At 36.3% G+C, this 20,527-nt stretch overlaps 1 protein-coding gene and 1 long non-coding RNA gene across 22 annotated transcripts in view; both read left to right on the forward strand.

Moving 5' to 3' along the window:
* LOC126718519 (uncharacterized) overlaps positions 1–20,527 on the forward strand; it is a 225,007-nt gene that overhangs the window by 2,276 nt on the left and 202,204 nt on the right. For 6 of the 21 annotated variants that reach the window (XR_007652972.1, XR_007652971.1, XR_007652978.1 and 3 more), the window contains exons 4-18: positions 180–286; positions 370–421; positions 562–646; positions 1,728–1,818; positions 2,236–2,274; positions 2,442–2,509; positions 2,598–2,660; positions 2,831–2,886; positions 2,970–3,043; positions 3,163–3,255; positions 3,332–3,433; positions 3,567–3,647; positions 3,733–3,824; positions 3,944–3,959; positions 4,613–4,723. Coding sequence is in view for 10 of the 21 variants with exons in the window: in XM_050420757.1 (XP_050276714.1) it covers positions 180–286; positions 370–421; positions 562–646; positions 1,728–1,818; positions 2,236–2,274; positions 2,442–2,509; positions 2,598–2,660; positions 2,831–2,886; positions 2,970–3,043; positions 3,163–3,255; positions 3,332–3,433; positions 3,567–3,647; positions 3,733–3,824; positions 3,944–3,959; positions 4,613–4,723 (1,130 nt within the window). In the remaining 11 variants the exon portion in view is untranslated. Of the gene's footprint in view, positions 1–179; positions 287–369; positions 422–561; positions 647–1,727; positions 1,819–2,235; positions 2,275–2,441; positions 2,510–2,597; positions 2,661–2,830; positions 2,887–2,969; positions 3,044–3,162; positions 3,256–3,331; positions 3,434–3,566; positions 3,648–3,732; positions 3,825–3,943; positions 3,960–4,612; positions 4,724–4,818; positions 5,155–20,527 lie in introns of those variants that run through there. The other 15 variants (XR_007652974.1, XR_007652980.1, XR_007652981.1 and 12 more) reach the window with 5 other exon arrangements.
* LOC126718525 (uncharacterized) lies at positions 7,705–19,798 on the forward strand. The gene is made up of 3 exons (XR_007652985.1): positions 7,705–7,846; positions 17,174–17,425; positions 18,608–19,798. It is a non-coding gene; the product is annotated as an uncharacterized LOC126718525 (long non-coding RNA).

The following is a 20,527-nucleotide window of genomic DNA, read 5'->3' on the forward strand; positions in this document are numbered from 1 at the left end:
TTTTGTTGTGCGGTTTATGTCAAAAAATAAGTCTTATTGACTTCACTCTTAGCATGTTAAATCAAATGCACTTATCAGGCATAAAAATTATGTTGAGTGCAATGCATTTTTTATATTATCTTCAAACGATACTAGTGGGCTTAAACTAGTTACTAATTAAAAATTTCCTTGTATCACAGGTTTATCGAACATGGTCTACCCAGGGGCAGTTCATTCTCGGTTTGAGCATTCACTAGGAGTTTATTGGTTGGCTGGCAAAGCTGTTGATACTATTAAAACTTGTCAAGTGAGAACATGTCCTTATGCTGTAATTTCATTTTGGATGCTCTTAATGAGATTATTATCTTTATCCAAACCTTATCCTTGCAGGGCTTAGAGCTTGGAATTGAGCGTTCAGATATTAAATTAGTAAAACTTGCTGGTGACTAATTTTTACCTATCATAACAAATTCTTTGTTTATATCACTTGATTTAACCTATGTATTCTTCTTGTAGTTTTTCTTTTTCTTTTTTTTTTTTGTTAATAAACCCTATACATTCTTCTCTTGATTGTCTTTATAGGACTACTGCATGATGTTGGCCATGGGCCATTCAGCCACATGTTTGAGAAGGAGTTTCTTCCTCGGGTTTTTAATGGCTTCCCATGGTGACTTTTACATTCATCCTAAGAAAACAATGACATCAATTTTGAATAGAGAAGATTGTATTGTTCACCATCTATAACCTTTCTATTGGAATCACCATCTTTAGACCAACATACTAAAGAGACATAATAAATTTTTTTTTTCTTTTCATAATTTTGGCTTAATCAATTATAAATGTTCTGTCATACATGAAATTAATTACAAAAAGAATTTAATTCAAGTCAAGAATTATCAAAAGAATAGGTTTGTCCCCTGTGTGCTCATTTCTACTCTCATCAGTTTCTTTGAGATGAACTTGATGTCTTTTGAATGTCATATCAGCATAGTTCTACCAAAGATTATAAGTGACAAATTATTTTAGTGCCATAACTTCACATGTCAGTTGTAGTTTTAGTTCGCTTATTCAATTTGCTGAAGCACTTTATTAGCATGTCTTTATTAAGGTAAACTGTTAAGGTTGTCATGACATTGTCCACAGAGTTTTTAAATCTTGAGCTTGTTTAAGGTATTGAATAGTGGATATGCATATGCCAGCACAAAGGAACCAACCTCAAGTTCTCTTACAGTGCCCTATATCTCATCCATCCTCATAATTGCTCTTTCAGGCAGATACTAATTTATATTTTAAAAAGAAGTAAAATTGTTTAGATTGAATAAGAATTCTAATAATTCATTGTATAGGTCAAAGATCTATCAGTGAATTAAGATTGTCAAAGAGGCTTGTAGTTTGATTTTCTTTTTATTGTGATTCACAATTGGTTTTGCTACCTGACCTTAAGACAAGTGCCACCTTGTATCCCTTTTGCATTTGTTCACTATTTACACTCTTAAAGGATGAGTTTATGTAAGAATTAAAGATAATAGACCTTCTGTGCACTGTCTGTTTAGTAGCATATGCTCTTTACCATTTTTTTCAATCTTACTAAATTGTTATCAGATAAGAGTCAAATAATATTTTATTTTCTGTAACAAAGGCTTGTGTAATTTATTACTCCTTAATTTTTATTTGAACTGTAACTGTTAATTACCATTTCATTCAAGAATTTAATCCTTTTTTTGTGGTTATTACTTGAACATTGTCAGGTCTCATGAGGATATGTCTGTGAAGATGGTAGATCACATTGTTGATGAGCACAATATTGACATTGATTCTGAATCCCTTACGAAAGTGAAGGTTATATGTTATGCATAGATGTGTGTTTCCTTTCTTGTTAACAATCCTTATTCCCAGAATATCACTATTACAGCTAGTGAACTCCCATCATGATTCATGAAGCACGAATTTCAATCTTCTGAGTTGTCATCAACATGTTGGGATATGAAATAGTTGGAGTTGCTACTTTTTCCATTGGCTTTGTTTTGGTTGAATTTCTTTCTGCTGAGACTGTGTCATTGCATACTTCCATTTTTCTTACTATCAATGTCTTTTCTTGTTCACATCTTTTAATTACTGAGATTATTTTGACTCCTGAGACTTTAACTTGGTACTTCTATGTACATGAAGAATGGGGGATACAGGTAGATTAGTAAAATCTAGCAATTACAGACTTGAAATTGTTGGGGGTTTAATGTATGTATGTCCTCCTGGCAGCAAATGATCACTGCAAGCTCTGAACATGATTCAACAGAAGTACGTTATTATAGCCCAAGTTTTTTTTTTTTTTTTTTTTTTTTTTGGCATTTTCTTTATCTCATAATACCTTTCAGGACTTATTTTGTTATGCCTGTCTCTTTATATTCAACTTTCATAGCATCTTCTATCGTCATTTCTCCTTCTAATGATTCTCTTGAACGTAGAATATGAAGGAAAAGAAGTTCTTGTATGATATTGTTGCAAATGGTCGAAATGGAATAGATGTTGACAAGTAAGTTGAATTCATTTTTTCTTTTCCTAATTTTTCATTTTGGATTCTTTCTGAAATTAAAAAACTTATAACTGTCATTCTTCTGCAGGTTTGACTACATAGTTCGGGACTCTCGGGCTTGTGGTCTTGGCTGCAATTTTCATTTTGAGAGGTATGTATTGGTGAACTCTGTTCAAGTTAAATCAAAGTTTGTGACATTTGCAAATGTACAGCTGTTTGAACTTGGCTTACTTTAAATTGTGCACATACTTTAGGTTATTACCCTATTCTTTTGTCAAGCAATGGCTTTTAAGAGAACCATGTTTTCAATCAAATTTGCAGGTTGATGGAATCTATGCGAGTTATGGGTGACGAGATATGTTACCGTGCTAAGGATTGTTAGTATTTGTTGAAACTTATTTCATCACTTTTAGATTAGAGGTTGTCATATTCTTCATGCGGTATTTGATTTCTTTGTCAGATCTGACAATCCACAAGTTATTTGCCACTCGTGCTGATTTGCATCGAACAGTCTATACACATGCTAAAGTGAAGGTGCCAAATCCCAACTCCATTTGTTAATGTGGAACTTCAAAATAGTAGTTCCAGCATAGATGTCTTTTATCTGTATTTGAACACTTAATGCATTAAATTTGACAATGATCCTTTGTCAGGCAATAGAACTCATGGTTGTTGATGCTCTGTTAAAAGCAAATGATTTTCTTCAAATTGCATCCTCAATTCGTCAACCGGCCGAATTTTGGAAGGTTTGAACTTTACACATTGTCATGAAACTTCTAGGTTTTACTTTACAGCACTGACATAGTCTCTCTAAAAGTGCAGTTAGATGACTCAATCTTAAAAATCATTGAATTTTCTAATGCACAAGAGCTCAAGGAAGCAAGAGACATTATTCAACGCATTCGAAGAAGGGAGCTATATCAGGTATCTTATTACAATTGCAAGATGGGGAAGAGGTAGTAATGTTTGAAATTCTTCATGTCTCAAAATCTTTAACTTCTCCTATAATATCAACCGTAAAGGCAATATAATTTTATCGAGTTGATATGTTTCTCAGTTCTGCAATGAGTTCTCTGTCCCAAAGGACAAGATGGAGCACTTCAAAAAGATCACTCCCCAAGATATCATTTGCTCCCAGGTCCAAAAAAGATATATGATTTTACCATGGTCTTTGTTTCTCAAAAGTGGACAAATAGTATCCTAAAGTGTAATTTTTCAACCAGAAAACGGGTGGTGTGACGCTAGAAGAAGAAGATATTGTTGTGAGCAATGTTAAGATCGATTTGACACGAGGAAGAAACAACCCTCTTCAAAGGTAAAAACAATGATTATGATGAAGGCAATGTTCATCTTTGCATACTGTTTGATGAATTTCTACTTCTAATCTAATTTGACAAATAATCTTTTTCCTCATGCATGTTTCTCCTCATCCAGCATCAAATTCTTCAAGGTACTGAGATCAATTCTCTACCAGGATTTATTTATTTATTTATTTATTTTAAATGTTTTTGCTTATCATTGATCTCTGTAAGCTTCACTAAAGGACTAACAGATGTTATTTTCAATTTATGAAATATTTCAACCATAATGCTGCAGGTTAGCATATGTTGAATTCAAACTCAGTGATATAGAGGGTGGCCCTCAACTTTAGCATAAGATTGAATATCCGGAATCAGGACTATTTATGCTTAGAAAATTCTTTACTTAAACCTGAGTACTTGGTGAATTTAGTGATGTTGTTTGCAAAATCCTTGATGAATTAGGTTACAACCTAAAAACCCTTAATTGAATAAATTGGTATCATGTTAACTACATGGTCAACTATATTTCCAAGGTAGAAGGTGGTAAACCTTATACAAAAAGTGCTTACAATGCAGGTTAACCAAGACTTATAGCTTATGCTTTAGAAATCAACAGTAATTCTGCTAAATGCCACCTGCTTGATGTACTGATAATGAATCCCAACTTAATTAAAGGCACTGCTTTTAAAATTTAATCCTTCTTGAAGCTGAATTGGTTTGACTATTAATTCATGAACAGTTTTTTTTAGAGGACATAATATTACTTGCACATTGTGAGAATTAACTGCTTGACTTTTGTCAGGATTATGACAGTGATGAGGTATTCCCAATCCAAGATGATCGCATCAGCCACTTGCTGCCTGCATTTTACCAAGATATGATAGTGAGGGTGTACTCTAAGAAGCCTGAACTGGTTTGTGGAAAATAAAGACATTGATTTTGCTATGTCATTTATATGGTTAGGATATTTCTTTATGACCATGAATTATATGCAAATGTTACATACAGGTGGAAGCAGTGTCTGAGGCCTTTGAAAACTTTCAGCTGGAGACTTATGGAAAGAAAGCACAGGTTCATTCAACTCCTGACTCAAAGAAGCAGCGCCGGAGATAATTGCTTGCTAGAAGATGTGTATGACCTTTATATTTTTCTTAATTGGAACAGGTACATAGTCATTGATAAAGAAACATAGTAATGCCATGAGCAAATGTGCAATGTCCATATATAATGAATAATATGAGCAAATGCGTTATCCAAATATCTCAATTCCAGGTATAAATGTAGAAAATGAATCTCACTCAATTTGCTTGGATACCCAAGCTTAAAATTTCCATATTGCTCTCATATATACCAGCTATTGGGGCTGTACTATAGTGTTTTGATTGCGATTCTAGTTTGTGTATTCAACAAATGGGATATGCAGAATGTAGGGTAAGAAAATAAGCAGGTGCTGTTTTAGTGGAATTACTTGAAAACTTGTCTCTAGAAAATATTAAATTAATTGGAATTGTAGACATTAATTATATTCAAAATTCATAATTCACAATTTCCTAAGATTAGTTGTGGATACTTTTAATGTTTCTAAGTCAGATCCTTTTGATGGAAATAAGGGCTATTTCCTAAGATGCACACAGACATGACATGGAACACAGTGATACAACAATTCTTCTTGCTCCACTAATGGTAGTTGTTGCTCAAGCCCTTTGCATGACAAATTAACAATGCCTAGCTCAAGTATGAGCGAAGCTCAAAAACCTTCCACTAAGCACTTCTTATCAAGTTTGGGACCAATGAATCCTGTTACCTCATACCTAGACACATTTGAACTTCATGAATTATTATTATTATTTTTTTTTATTTTTTGATTTAGAAACTTTATCACCTTACATTGAACTTCAAAAGTCCCGTTTGGATGCATTGAAAAAAAAAATTAACTAGAAAATTAATTTTGAAATTAGAAAAAAAAAATTATAAGTTTTATTGTTAAAAAAAAATTTGGTGCCTTAAATCAAACCAATGTAATATAGGATATAAGGGGTCATTGGTTTTGCTTAATTGGGCGTGTAGAAATTTATTTTATTGATATTTAGGTAAGGGAATACCTAGGAAGTACGGACATTTCATTTAGGGTGTCATACTCATATTGTACTCATGTCATATCGATGTCGTATTGGTCGTATAATGTTATAACTTTTCAAAAATATCTCGTATTACCATGTTGTACTTGTGTCCGTGCTTCCTGGGGGAATACTCAATTTTTGTTGAATGGGAGATTGTTTTTGGAAAAAGAATACCAAACATGCTCTTAGGCTTTTTAAGGTTTTTTTTTTTTTTTTTTTTTAAAAAAATTTTTATTTATTTATATATAAACTAATGGCTTATTGCCTTATTGGTGACTATTATAGCATTTTTTTTTGAAATGCTCCAGAGAATAACGAACAAATTCGATTATTATGTTATTTCATTTTAGGGAAATCTTTTTAGTAATTTTGACGGTCCCAAAATTAATCTTTACTATAACTAAATTGCTGAAGAGAACAAGGAACAAAATCTCACCAAACTTGATTTCTAAAATATAGAACTCATTAAGTTAGAAAGATAAAAAAGTAATTAGTAGATATTCTTAGAATACGGTAACATGGTGTTTCTTCTTCTCACATTCATAGTGGGTCTCACCATAAATGTGAGAGGGACACCACCGTAGGAGTATTTAATAATTTTCTTTAGGTTTGTAAGTTAATTTAACAAAACATGATATTTTTTTCCCTCATATATATATATATATATACACACACACACACTCCAAGAGAAATATGTATCAAAGGAAATTAAGCCATCTAGGCAGGGTGAAGTCTCCTCCAATAACAGAGACTCTGCCATCATTTTACAGCAAATGCTACCAAACATTTTGCGACACTATTACACAACTATAATTGTTTGAGCCAAGCATTACATTCCAATTTCCAATCAGAAAAAGAGTGCAGTAAAATCAAAACATCCCTTCCAAATATGACACCTGAGTGAAATAGAATCAAATATTTGATATATACATCAATTTTTTCTTAATAATTTGATAGTTGTAACAGAGATGAAATTTAAATCTTGAATGATAGGAGGATGGAAAAGTGGGATGATAGAAAAAATTTTAATTTTCCTCATTTTTGTTTGGTTGAGAGTGAAAAAGTGGAGGAATGAAAAAATGAGTTTGTATAAATTTACTCATATACCCTATGCCCAATTAAAACAAAAAGTGACAAACAACCAAAAAAAATACAATCACCCAAATTTATTAAAAAAAAAAATCACGTCTAAACAAAAAAAAAAAAAAAAAAAAAAAGAAAAGAAAAGAAAAGAAAAAGAAGAAGGAAGAGGCAACATCCAGTGGAAAGCAAAAGGAAAAAAGAAGAAAAAAAAAAAAAACAATGAGAACAAAAGGCAAACATTTAGAATTGAAAAAAATTAAAAAAAAGAGCAAATACAAGCCCATGTGCAACTTGCTCCTAGGCATTTTTGTCATTAGCCATCAGATTTTTCCCTTTTAAGTTTCTTCCCATTTTGGAGAGAAAATTTTTTGATAGACCCAAGGAAAAAATATTCGAATCCCATCATTATTTTTCCCTCCTCATTTTCTCTCTCTCTCTTTTTTTGTTTTGTTTTTTTGTTTTTTTTTTTTTTTTCATATTTCCTAAAATCTACTCTGCCAAACACACCATAAATGACATGAAAATATTAATCAATTGAGTTATAAGGCTCATGGCATATTCATAATGTAGTTTTTATTTTTGTTTTTATTTTTTTTATTTTTAATGTTGAAATATTGTTAAATTGTATGTTTGTATAAATATTTTAGATAGTAAAATACAGTACATGACGTGGTAAATATGTTAGTATATATAAATTGTTGTTTTAAATATAACAGTACACGTCAAACGGCACTCTTCCTTCGTTAATCTCTCTGTAACCTGTAGACTCTGTAATTCTCAAGGAGAAGTTGAGTTCGAAGGCGCTTCTTTTCGAATCTTTTTGTGTCTCTCAGGTTTGTTATTTATTTGATATTAGATTTTTGATTTCTTTAGCTGCCCTAATTAGAAATCAATCCTTATCTCTCTCATCCACAACAATCTGTGATCTAAATTTTTTTTTTTTGTATAAAAAAGGGAATTGAATATGAAATTGATGAGTCCAAACAAGAATTAAAATTAATAGAATAGTTTGAAATTTTGATTTTTCACTCTATTTGGTTAAATGAATTGGATTGGATTGGATTGGATTTTAATTGGTGGGTAGTGTTCAAAATACCAAGTTTCGGCTTAGATTGCTTAGTGTTGAGAAAACTAGACAGGGAAGTGTGAAACTAGAGCTTTGTTTTGGGGGGACAAGTTCTTGACTTATATTGCTGTAATGTCTTTGAAAATTTATGGTTTTTTAAGCCTTCCATGAGCTTGTTGAAGCCAAAGTCCATAGTTTGACATACATTTTAGCTGTAGCTCTTGGTTGAGATATGAATAACAATGTTGGGAGGCCTAAGGATCCCTTTGATAGTGTTTACTGGTGTCATTATAATCCTTTTAAAGGTGGCCAACAGTGCTCAAAATGGGTTTCTAAGATATCGAAAAATTGGCGGGCCATGATGAAAGCTTGGGAATTTAAAAGAAACTATCTAGTGACTGATTTGTGGAGTATAAAAATGATGTTTAGCGAAAGTCTGGTAATTTTAAGATTATATTTATTGGAGTTCCTAAAAATTGGGCTTTAGGCTTAAAAAGGTCTTGTGTTAAGGGTGATATTGGTAAAACAATTCTGTAAATCAAAAGAAGCCATAGAAACTGTATTTGAACTCCTGAAACACACTCTAAGACTTTATTTTGGTGGTCTTTAGGACTGGGGTTAGTGGGGTATGATGGGAGTTTATTTTGGAGACTTAAGGATTGTTTAACTTAATTTGTAAAAATATGGTTTTGGTGTCATTCAGGGCAACATGTGGTTAAGACATAGATGTTTTTGGTGGACCAAAACTGGAGTTTGTGTACTGCTTTAGATCTCTTTGGGGGTTGTCTTACATGGGTTTGAAGGGTTAAGCACATGTAAGTAAGCATTTATACCTTATACGTATTAGTAGATGCCTTTCTATTTCTAATTGATTTAATTTACTATCAGTAGAGTGAGTTCTAGTCTTGCATCTATTTGATAGGGTTGCACTATTCTTCATTAGATTCAAGTTGACATCACTTCGAACCTTTTTTTTTTCCCCCCGAATAGACATCGCTTCAAAGTTGGTTGGCCTTGCAAGGGTAAGTAGAATTTGCTAAATTGGGATTTCCTAAAGATGTATTAGTTTCTTTTTTTCAAACTTATTGTTTTCTAAGGAAATAAGAGAGCTACTTGTATTATAAAAATTTGTTAATTATCTTGTTATGAGGTTGTAGAATATTTTAATAGACATTTTACCAAGAATGCTTGTGGGACGAGCTAAATTTTAACATGTATGTGAATGTCTTCAATGAGGCATTTCAAGTGTGTAGTTGTTTCTAGAATCTAATTGTTCAAATTGCATTTGATTTTCTATGAGGAATTCATTGCTCATTTTAGTCATGATGTTTTGAGAAATTATCAAAGTTAGTGATTATGAATACTTTGCTCATGATGTTTTGTTTTTGCAGTTTTTTTTTGGTTCTAACTAATTGAGAAAATAAATATAGATAGTCAATGAGCTCTAGCTCAAATGATACATAAGAAAGGGTGGAGTATAACCCATTGGTGTATGTGTAAACTTACTGAAAAAGAAAAAATGAGGTGAAAAAAAAATTATTCTGTTGGTGATAATGGAAAATTCCAGCTATGATGCAATAAGAGGCTGTCTGGAAGAGGACCTTAAACAATACAATGTCTTCAAGTAAGAGTGATTTGCATGGGCTTGATGATAATGGAGTTGGAAACTAAGCACTGATTTTGTAGACAGGTACTACTTTAATTTAGGTGTGTTCAAAAAGAAGTGTTTCATGCAAATATTCATACACTTGTTTCAGATGGAGACAACCTTACCTATCAATTGGGAAGAATCTAGATGACAATGGAGTGGGGTGAGGCTGGGTTAGGTCTAAGGTTTGGTTATCAATGATGCTGAATCCAGCCTTATTAATTTTGGTTGGGCTGGTTGGGGCTTAGTCCATGAATACTAGCTACTTTTTTTTGGGGGGGGGAGAGGGGAAGAGGAGGTTGGTTTGTGCCTCTTGCTCTCAACTGTGTGTGTGGCAAATATGCTTTGAGGCAAGATTAAAAGGTAATCGCTCCTTTCTTTCTTTTTTGATTTGGTGGAATTCTTAAATACTAGCCAAACTAGTTGATACCGTATTGTACCGGCCGGTACTTATCGTACTAGTCAATGAATAGGTATAGAAATACCATTTAAATGTAATGCTTTAACTACTGGCCAATAATGGGTTATACTGGACTTAGCGTAGAAAAACGAACATTTTGGCCAGTAATCAAAACTGGGCTGGTACAAAAAATAAAAAAGCAATCACGTAGCCCTGTCACTGCTACTCACCATCATGTCAGCAGTCATTGCCATGTTGTCAATCGCATAATCCTCAGCTTCTCACCCCCCCCCCCCCCCCCCCCCCCGCCCCCCTGTTTTGTCTGCCCTACATGAGAATATCTTATGCAAAAGTGAAATCTGATGGAAAGTGGAGGCTTTTTTCTTTATCTCCACCCACCCACCCACTGGCCCTTGTGGCCAAGTTTTAATGTTTTGCTATTTTTTTTCTTCTTTATCTAGGTACAATGGTGTGTATATATATATAGATCATTCTTGGTCAGGCTTTGATAGGTGAGACATACCTTTATTATTTTTGTGACTCTTAGCTAATCATATAGGCTTTGACTGATATATATATATATATATATATATCATTCCCCTAACCAAACCGGAACAACCTCTAGTATAGTATTGACAACTTGGATATCTCCTTTGAAAAATAAAAAAGGATTGGAAGTTCCTTGAAAAAGTTCATACTTTGACAAATAAAAAACTTTGTGATAATTAAATAAAACTCAAACTAAACTCAGCTGAAATGGGAGTTTACAGAAATCCATTTTCAGCTACCAACTATGAAACTAGACAACCAAAAACATATAAAATTACCAAATTACTCTTGGCATTGATATTCAAATAAAGTCCAATGATTAAAAGCTAGTAGCATATTATTGCAAAGGGAATAAGAGTTGTAGACTCGATAATATAAATAAATTTGTGATGAACCCTAAGTGGGTGGTTGCATGGCAAATTTAGTTCATATTTCTAGATATCTTTTGTCTCTAAGGAACTTAGAAATGCATGTTTTTATTTTGGGTTATTGTCTTGGGCAGAATTAGGAAAGTCTTGGCATATCTAGCTTAGAAGAGAAGAGAGCCAAAGGCAAACATGTTAAGTTGGTTGGCATAATATAATTAAAACATTGTGTTAGGCAAAGCTGATATATTGAAGAGAGAGAGAGAGAGAGAGAGAGAGTGATGGAGATCAAGATCAATTGATTGAGAACTTGAACTAGAATTGCATTAAAATTAAGAATTAAAGTTGGAATTACAGAGAAACTGGAGAAACAAGTTTCTGTCCAGGTCTGAAATTGAATTTTATTCACATCAAAAACTGATTTTACTCTTACATAGCTAGCCTATTTATAATCTTTAACTATTAGGAAATAAAGTAGCTAATAGTTCATAAGTCAAAGCTGTAATTAATGAGCATATATAGCAGATATGAGAAGTCAAAATAAGGGGCTGCTGGCAGTCCTAAGAGGTCAGAAAGTTTGGCTGGCTGGTTGTCAGTCCTAATGGTAGAGGAGGGGTACATGGCAGATATGAGAAGTCAAAATAAGGGGCTGTTGGCAGTCCTAAGAGGCCAGAAAGGTTGGCTGGCTAGTTGTCAGTCCTAAGGATAGAGGGTGGCTGCATCATACTCCCCTCCATAAAGGAAACTTGCCCTCAAGTTTCAGTTGGAAAATAAGGCTTCAAATGCTTCACATTGAAGGCATTAGAGATGTTTAAGTGAGGGGGTAGTTGGACTGTGTAGGCATTGTCATTGATTTTAGTCAATACTTTGCATGGACCTACTTTCCTTGCTCCCAACTTGGAATAGGAGCCATGAGGACACCTTTCTTTAGTCAAAATCACCCATACAAGATCCCCTTCCTTGAAAATTAGTCTCCTTCGGTGAATATCAGCAGCAGCCTTGTAGTTTGCATTGGAATGTTCAATTCTCTCCTTGACTTGTGCATGGACAGATTGCATAAAATCTGTCATTTCTGTTGCTCTTACATTCTCCTTCTTAGAAAGTGGCAAGGGTGCCAAATCTAAGACACTCAAAGGTTTATTCCCATACACAACTTCAAAAGGAGATGTGTTAATAGTCCGATTAAGAGAAGAGTTGTAAGCAAATTCAGCCAAGGGAAGGATACTTTCCCAATTTCTAGGATTTTCTCCAATCAAGCATCTCAAGAGATTTCCAAGACTTCGGTTGACAACTTCAGTTTGACCATCCGTTTGAGGGTGGAAAGAAGTGCTAAAACTCAATTCAGTTCCTATCTTGCGCCATAGAGTTCGCCAAAAATGAGCAAGAAATTTAGCATCCTTGTCGGAAACAATAGATAGGGGTACACCATGAAGCTTGTAGACTTCTTTGAAAAATAAAGCAGCCACATTGGAAGCATCCGAAGTCTTCTTGCATGGGATAAAGTGAGCCATCTTGGAGAAACGATCCACTACCACCATGATTGAATCACTCTTTCGTTGTGTAGATGGAAGGCCAAGAACAAAATCCATACTAATATATTCCCATGGTTTATTAGGCACTGGAAGGGGTAAATACAGACCTGCATTAGTGGTTGTACCCTTTCCTTTTTGACAAACTTGGCACCTTTGAACATGCCGCTCAACATCTTTAGTCATTCCCGGCCAAAAGTAGTCTTGTTTAAGGAATTCTAGGGTCTTTGATTTGCCAAAATGCCCCAAATTATGCTGTTCAACAATCATCAACTCCCTTAGAGAACATTTAGGCACACATAATTTCAGTCCTTTGAAAAGAAATCCATCCTTCAACCAAAAGTCAGACTTGGTAGGTTGCTGTCCCTGCTGCAATTGTTGGTATAAATCACCAAAATGTGGGTCATCTTGGTAGTTCTCCTTGAAAATTTCAAAACCAGCAACCTTAGCTTGCATTTCCACCAAGAAATTAGTCCTCCTACTCAACCCATCAGCCACTTTGTTGAGAATTCCTGACTGATGTTTCAATAAGAAAGTGAATTGCTGCAAAAAGCTTACCCACTTAGCATGTCTCTTGTTCACATTAGATTGGCTATTGAGATATTTCAAAGCCTCATGATCGGTGTGTAGAATAAACTCCTTGTAGGCCAAATAGTAACTCCAATGCTTGATGGCTTGAACAATAGCATAGAATTCCTTGTCATAGGTAGAATACCTAAGTTTTGCTTCATTCAACTTCTCACTAAAGAATGCTATGGGCTGCCCTTCTTGGCTAAGGACACCCCCAATTCCCACTCCTGATGCATCACAATTGAGCTCAAATATCTTGTCAAAATTGGGCAAGGCAAGGATAGGAGCTTCGGTTAACTTCCTCTTCAAAAGTTGGAAGCTTTCTTGGGCTTCATCAGTCCAAATAAAGGACTTTTGTTTGAGACAATTGGTGAGAGGTGCTGCAATGGTGCTAAAATTGCTAATAAACCTTCTATAAAAGGTAGCAAGACCATGGAAACTCCTCACCTCATGCACACTAGAAGGTGTAGGCCAATCAACAATAGCCTTAACCTTGTTTTCATCCATGAACACTCCTTTGGAAGACACAACATACCCCAAGAACACCACTTGATCCATCCCAAAGCTACACTTTTTCATGTTACCATAAAACTTTTCTCTCCTCAAAATGTCAAGCACAAGCTGTAAATGCACCAAGTGATCCTCCAAACAGCGGCTGTACACCAAAATATCATCAAAATACACCACAACACAAACCCCCAATAGTGGTTGCAACATTTGTGTCATCACCCTCATGAAAGTGCTAGGTGCATTTGTCAAACCAAATGGCATAACATGCCATTCAAATAACCCATGATGTGTCTTGAAGGCCGTCTTCCATTCATCTCCTGGGCGAATTCTAATTTGATGATACCCACTTTGCAAATCAATCTTGGAAAACACCTTTGCACCCGCCAAGCAATCTAGCATGTCATCCAATCTAGGAATTGGAAAACGATACTTGATTGTGATCTTGTTGATAGCTCTACTATCCACACACATCCTCCAAGAGCCATCCTTCTTAGGAGTCAAGAGAGCGGGTACCGCACAAGGGCTAATACTAGCCCGAATGTAGCCTCTATCAAGAAGCTCTTGAACCTGTTTTTGCAATTCTTCCTTCTCCTTTGGAGCCATACGATATGCTGCCTTGTTTGGAAGGGGTGCACCCGGTACCAAATCAATGGCATGTTGAATGTCTCGCATAGGAGGCAAGTTAGGAGGTAACTCATGGGGAAAAACATCACCATATTGCTGTAATAACTCAGTGACAGCACTAGGAACATCAGTTCCAGCCACTGTGTTGGCTGGAATTAATGCGAAAATGTAGCCACTATCTTGACTTTCTTGAATGAAGCTTTTAGAAGTGAGTAAAGAGGTTGTAGAGGATTTAGAAGTCACCTTTTCCTTCATTGGCAGCAAAGTAAATTGCTGATTGTCTTTGCTTAAGGTATAGGTGTTCTTCTTCCCATCATGCATCGTTTGGCGATCATATTGCCAAGGTCTTCCAAGAAGGATATGGCATGCATCCATTGGGACTACATCACACCAAACTTCATCAAAATATTTCTTCCGGATAGAAAATGGCACCAAGCAACGCTTCGTTACTTTCACCTCATTGCCCTTCTTGAACCAAGAAAGTTTGTAGGGATGTGGGTGATCTTGAGTGGCAAGCCTCAACTTATCAACCACCTCCTGAGAGACCACATTTTCACAACTTCCCCCATCGATGATCATATTACAAACTCTTCCTCCAATATTGCAAGTTGTATAAAAAATATTGGTTCTCAACCAATCTTCTTCGGAATTGAATTTAGGAGCAAGAAGAGTCTTTCTCATCACAAGTGTCAAGCCCTCTTCTTCTTCAAAATCACCACCAACCTCATTTGAAGGTTGATCAAAGATGGGTTCTCCATCTTCATGTTCAAGCTCTTTTACTTCCTCCAACATAAGAGCCTTCTTCCTACAATCCGAAGATCGATGACCCGGCTCTCCACACTTGAAACATTTGAAAGTACCCACCTGTTGCTGTCTACCCCCGCCAACAGTGGCTGTTTGGGACTGTTTTGGGGCTGTAATAGCAGATTTAGAACCTGCTGGTTGCTGTTCAACCCCAGAAGTTTCTCCTCTCCCATTTGTACTTGAATTCCCAACCTTATATTGGCTGGAAATCCCCTGCCCAGACCTGGAACCCCACTGTCCAGACCTTACAGCTGGCCTAGTTTGTTGCTTCTCTACCAGTAAAGCCCGGTTGTAGGCTTCCGACACGTTCCACAATGATTGAAGACTAAGGACATCTTGGATGGATGGCTTCAATCCACTCAAGTACCTTGCAACCATTTGTTCTTCACTTTCATTCAAATCTACCCTTACTACAAGTTGGTGAAACGCCTCCGTATACTCCTCTACACTTCCCTCTTGCTTAAGGTTGTGTAGGTCTTTGTAGAGTGATTGGGTGTAGTTGAAAGGAAGAAATTGCTCACGGAGCTTTTTCTTCATCTTCTCCCAACTCTTGATCTTGACTTTACCACTTCTTTGGCGAGAAATTTGCAATTGTTCCCACCAAGCGGAAGCTCTCCCTTTAAGGCGAATAGCGACTAGCTTCACTTTCTTTTCATCTATAACTTCATAATAATCAAACACCCTTTCAACGGTGTTCAGCCAATCTACAAAGTCTTCCGGTTTGAGACTCCCTTGAAATTCTGGAATTTCAACCTTGAAGTTGTAGTCAAGCCTTGGCTCATTTCTTTCCACATAAGGCCTACCCCTTGGAGGAGCTCCAAAAGGGTTCTCAAAATGAGAATGAGAGTCATCGGACTCATCGGTAGTCTCATGAGGAGGCTGCATACGCTGCACCACCTCCGTAAGTGCTGCAACTTGTCTCCTTAATTCAGCAATCATGTCTTCTCTCTCGATGTTTTGATTCCGTCCAACATTCCTCCCCACTGGAGGGTTGGCTTCAACTCCTTCCCCAACATTCATTTGATTCCCCCTTATTCCGCCTCTCCTTCCTCTCCTTCCTTGAGCCATTAGAAGCTTCACAATCTTTGAAAAAAAATTGTGAATAGAAGTAACAACACAAGTGATCAAATCTGTGATATTTGCAACAGCCACAGATTTGATTGTCACAAGGAACCTAGATCTAAAATCTAGGATCTTGAATGAAGGGAGAAAAAAAGAAACACAAGGAAATCTAGGGCTCAAATGATCAAAGTGGTAGGGAAAAAAGAGGACCAGATCTGTGCTCTGATACCAAATGATGGAGATCAAGATCAATTGATTGAGAACTTGAACTAGAATTGCATTAAAATTAAGAATTAAAGTTGGAATTACAGAGAAACTGGAGAAACAAGTTTCTGTCCAGGTCTGAAATTGAATTTTATTCACATCAAAAACTGATTTTACTCTTACATAGCTAGCCTATTTATAATCTTTAACTATTAGGAAATAAAGTAGCTAATAGTTCATAAGTCAAAGCTGTAATTAATGAGCATATATAGCAGATATGAGAAGTCAAAATAAGGGGCTGCTGGCAGTCCTAAGAGGTCAGAAAGTTTGGCTGGCTGGTTGTCAGTCCTAATGGTAGAGGAGGGGTACATGGCAGATATGAGAAGTCAAAATAAGGGGCTGTTGGCAGTCCTAAGAGGCCAGAAAGGTTGGCTGGCTAGTTGTCAGTCCTAAGGATAGAGGGTGGCTGCATCAGAGAGAGCGCAGATATGAATCAAATTTGCTGGGGTGGTTGGTGGTTCACATTTTTTTGTTTGAATAATAGTTTTGTAAACACCTGCCGGGGGGGGGGGGGGGGGGGGGGGGTGTGTGGGGGGTTACTGAAACTTTTCAGTATCTTGAATCTTTCCCTCATTTTGCTATGTGAAGATTTTTTCTATCCAAAGGACACTTATAGTCTGCATTAAATTAAAGGAACGTATATATCTGATGGTGATGACATTTAACTTTGTTTTGTATTGGATAAATTTAACCCCACCAATTGATTAGAAAACAAGTGCATAGTAAATTTCTTCCAGTGCAAATAAATGGCAAAAGGTCTTATATACAGGCAACAGCAGAGGATTTGGCAAGGAATAGAGGACAAGTTCTCTCTATTTATCGCTAGATATTGCGGAGCATCAACTCCCCAAAGCTGCCTCTCGCTTTTGAAGCAAGATTGGCTAAGAAAGCAGAGATTCGTGCTATCTTCATGTTGGCTTCTGAAGAGACATCCCTACATAACATTGATGACCTAATTGACACTACTGAGTACTCTCTTTCCCTTCTAAGAAAAGGTGAAATTCTCAAATACATACAATGAGTAAGTCATCTCTCTCTCTCTTTGTTCAGTGTTTAAAACTTTCTTTATCTCTACAAGATACAAATGGAACAATCTCATTTTGATGAACTAGTTTGATGTGACATCTTGTTTAATAAAATCAAAATATTAGTCCTTTGTGATGCGTGACTGTATGTTTGTCATGTGCCCATCTATGACCATAAGTTAGCCAAATAATTCTCAAAAGCAGTTCCATTTTTATTAGAGTGAAAAAGTGGATTCATCATACATCTTTGGGAAACAATTGTTGTGTAGTTCTCTTTTCATTTTGTGTGAGGAACATAGCTTATATCATATGGTTTATATTGATTTTCTGATCGACAATAATTGCTCACTGTGAGAAAGTCACTTACTATATGCTATTGATTATCCATTTAAGACAATGACTTATGAATACGAAGAATGAACTAATGCAGTTCAATATGACCCTTGCACTTATGGTAAAGTCAATATATGTCCTCTTGATGCACAATGAAGCTTGTGAGCAAGAATTTCAACCAGAACTTCATTTAATATAAAAATAAGTTACATGATCAGAAGAATTATCATCTCCTTTCAGGTTTTCATATTATTATGTGGAAGATAAGAAAAAATTGCGTGAGATGTGATTGGGAATAATAATATATGACTCTAGGTCAACTAAATAACTTGTGATGATGAGATTGCAACATGAATGTTACCTTAATTTTTCAAGAAAAAAAAAAGATTTTTTTATTATCAAGAAATGGACTTTATTATTCATAATTGTAACATGCAGATATTTGGAGGCAAAATTTAAATATCTTAAAATATCTTTTGGTCAATATATTTCTTTTGTATGCAGAAATTTGTTTTAGATCGTTTTAATTCTTATAAAACATTGATTAAATATTGTTATATATTGCTCTTCACTATTTATGGTCATCACTTTAGGTAAATTCAGTAAATCATTTATACCTCATTTAGGCGTTAGGATGCTAGTCACTTTAAATTCATTATAAATATTTTGTGCGAGATCTTTGTTTGGCTATATTTTTTTTCATTTGGAATACTTAATCAAATTGGAAGGGTTAGCTTTTAATTCTTTAGTTTTCAAACCACACCCCCCCTTCCTCTTTTCTCTCTATCCTGATGATTCAGTATTTTCATTGACTTGTTACTGAGTGCTTGCTCTTTGGGGACCAGGGTCAACTGGTTTGTTGGAGTAAATCATATCTTGAGGGGTCAAGGTATGGTAGAGCAAGACTTGCATCTTTTGGTGTGAAGATAATACTGGGGGGCTGATTTGTATTCAATGTCAAAGATTGCGTTTTCTTCATAAGATGTGCTGCAAAGAATTTGTATCTATGAAAAAAATTGGTGTGGGGCTAGAGAATTCGCGGCCCAGGCCCACTCTACATTAGGGCCCAAGGCCCAAGCCAAGGAGAGCCATTGCTGAGGACGCATAATGAAATCCCAAAAGGAGCATAAGAATATTGCCGAGGACGATCTCATGCTCAGCACCTCACGAAATGCCTGAAGAAAGGGGCAAACTCAGTGTAGGGGCAGGGCAGGGCAAGGGAAAAAGCTGCTAACATCATAATACAAAACCCTGTATCTGACAAGCCCATACTCTAAACCATGCCCTTTAACTTTCCCAACGACCCCTAACCACTCTAGGTATGGGTTGACAGGACAGGTCTGCACCCTAGAAAGTAAAACTTACACGTGGACCCTAAAGGGGGAAACGAACACTAGTATAAAAGGGTAAACCCCCAGGAAGAAAGGAGGGGGATCCCGGTGAAAGGGAGAAAAGGAAGGATACAAGGCTCCTCGGACGCCGTCTGAGGACTTAAGTCCTACAACCCGTACCAATGAAGGGCTTAGCTAGTCAAGCCAAGCCCGCCCATATAAGAGCTTCCATAGAAACCACAATTAAACCGCTCACCTGTGCCCAAGGTCATGCCTTTCAAGTCCACTCTCTACAAATCATATTGTTGGGGCCCTTTGCATGCGAGCCCAACGTCATTCATGGGTCGTTACAAATCGTGTCCTACAATTGGCGCTGTCTGTGGGAAGGCTTGCGTGTTGGTGCAGGTGGCGGTGGAGTCAAGTCTCTATCAAGCAGAGGTCCGCGAAGTTTCCTCCATTTCTAGCAACATGTAGTTGTTGTTCCGACATAAACTTCCGCTAGGGGCTACGCCTTGCAGCGTTAATGGCACGGGAAGCTCTAGGTGCTTCCAACCTCAAGCTAACTCTCCCCACCTGTTGAGGGGCTAACCTTCGAAAAGTAAATAAATAAATACAAAGAAAAACTACTTAAAGAAAATATACAAGTTTTGGACAGAACCAAGGCCTTGTATGGTTCTCGGACTTAAGCCTATGGGGAAACCAACTACTTGAAGAAAATATACAAGTTTTGGACAGAATCAAGGCCTTGTATGGTCCTCGGACTCAAACCTATGGGGAAACCAACTACTTGAAGAAAATATACAAGTTTTGGACAGAACCAAGGCCTTGTATGGTCCTCGGACTCAAGCCTATGGGGAAACCAACTACTTGAAGAAAATATACAAGTTTTGGACAGAACCAAGGCCTTATATGGTCCTCGGACTCAAGCCTATGGGGAAACCAACTACTTGAAGAAAATATACAAGTTTTGGACATAACCAAGGCCTTGTGTGGTCCTCGGACTCAAGCCTATGGGGAAACCAACTACTTAAAAGAAAAAATTATAAGTTTTGGACAGAATCAAGGCCTTGTATGATTTTTCGGACTCAAGCCTATGGGGAAACCAACTACTTGAAGAAAATATACAAGTTTTTGACAGAACCAAGACCTTGTATGGTCCTCGGACTCAAACTTGAAGAAAATATACAAGTTTTGGACAGAACCAAGGCCTTGTATGGTCCTCGGACTCAAGCTTATGGGGAAACCAACTACTTGAAGAAAATATACAAGTTTTGGACATAACCAAGGCCTTGTGTGGTCCTCGGACTCAAGCCTATGGGGAAACCAACTACTTAAAAGAAAAAACTACAAGTTTTGGACAGAACCAAGGCCTTGTATGGTCTTCGGACTCAAGCCTATGGGGAAACCAACTACTTGAAGAAAATATACAAGTTT

The sequence above is a fragment of the Quercus robur genome, chromosome 3, assembly GCF_932294415.1.
Source record: "Quercus robur chromosome 3, dhQueRobu3.1, whole genome shotgun sequence".
Classification (NCBI taxonomy): domain Eukaryota; kingdom Viridiplantae; phylum Streptophyta; class Magnoliopsida; order Fagales; family Fagaceae; genus Quercus; species Quercus robur.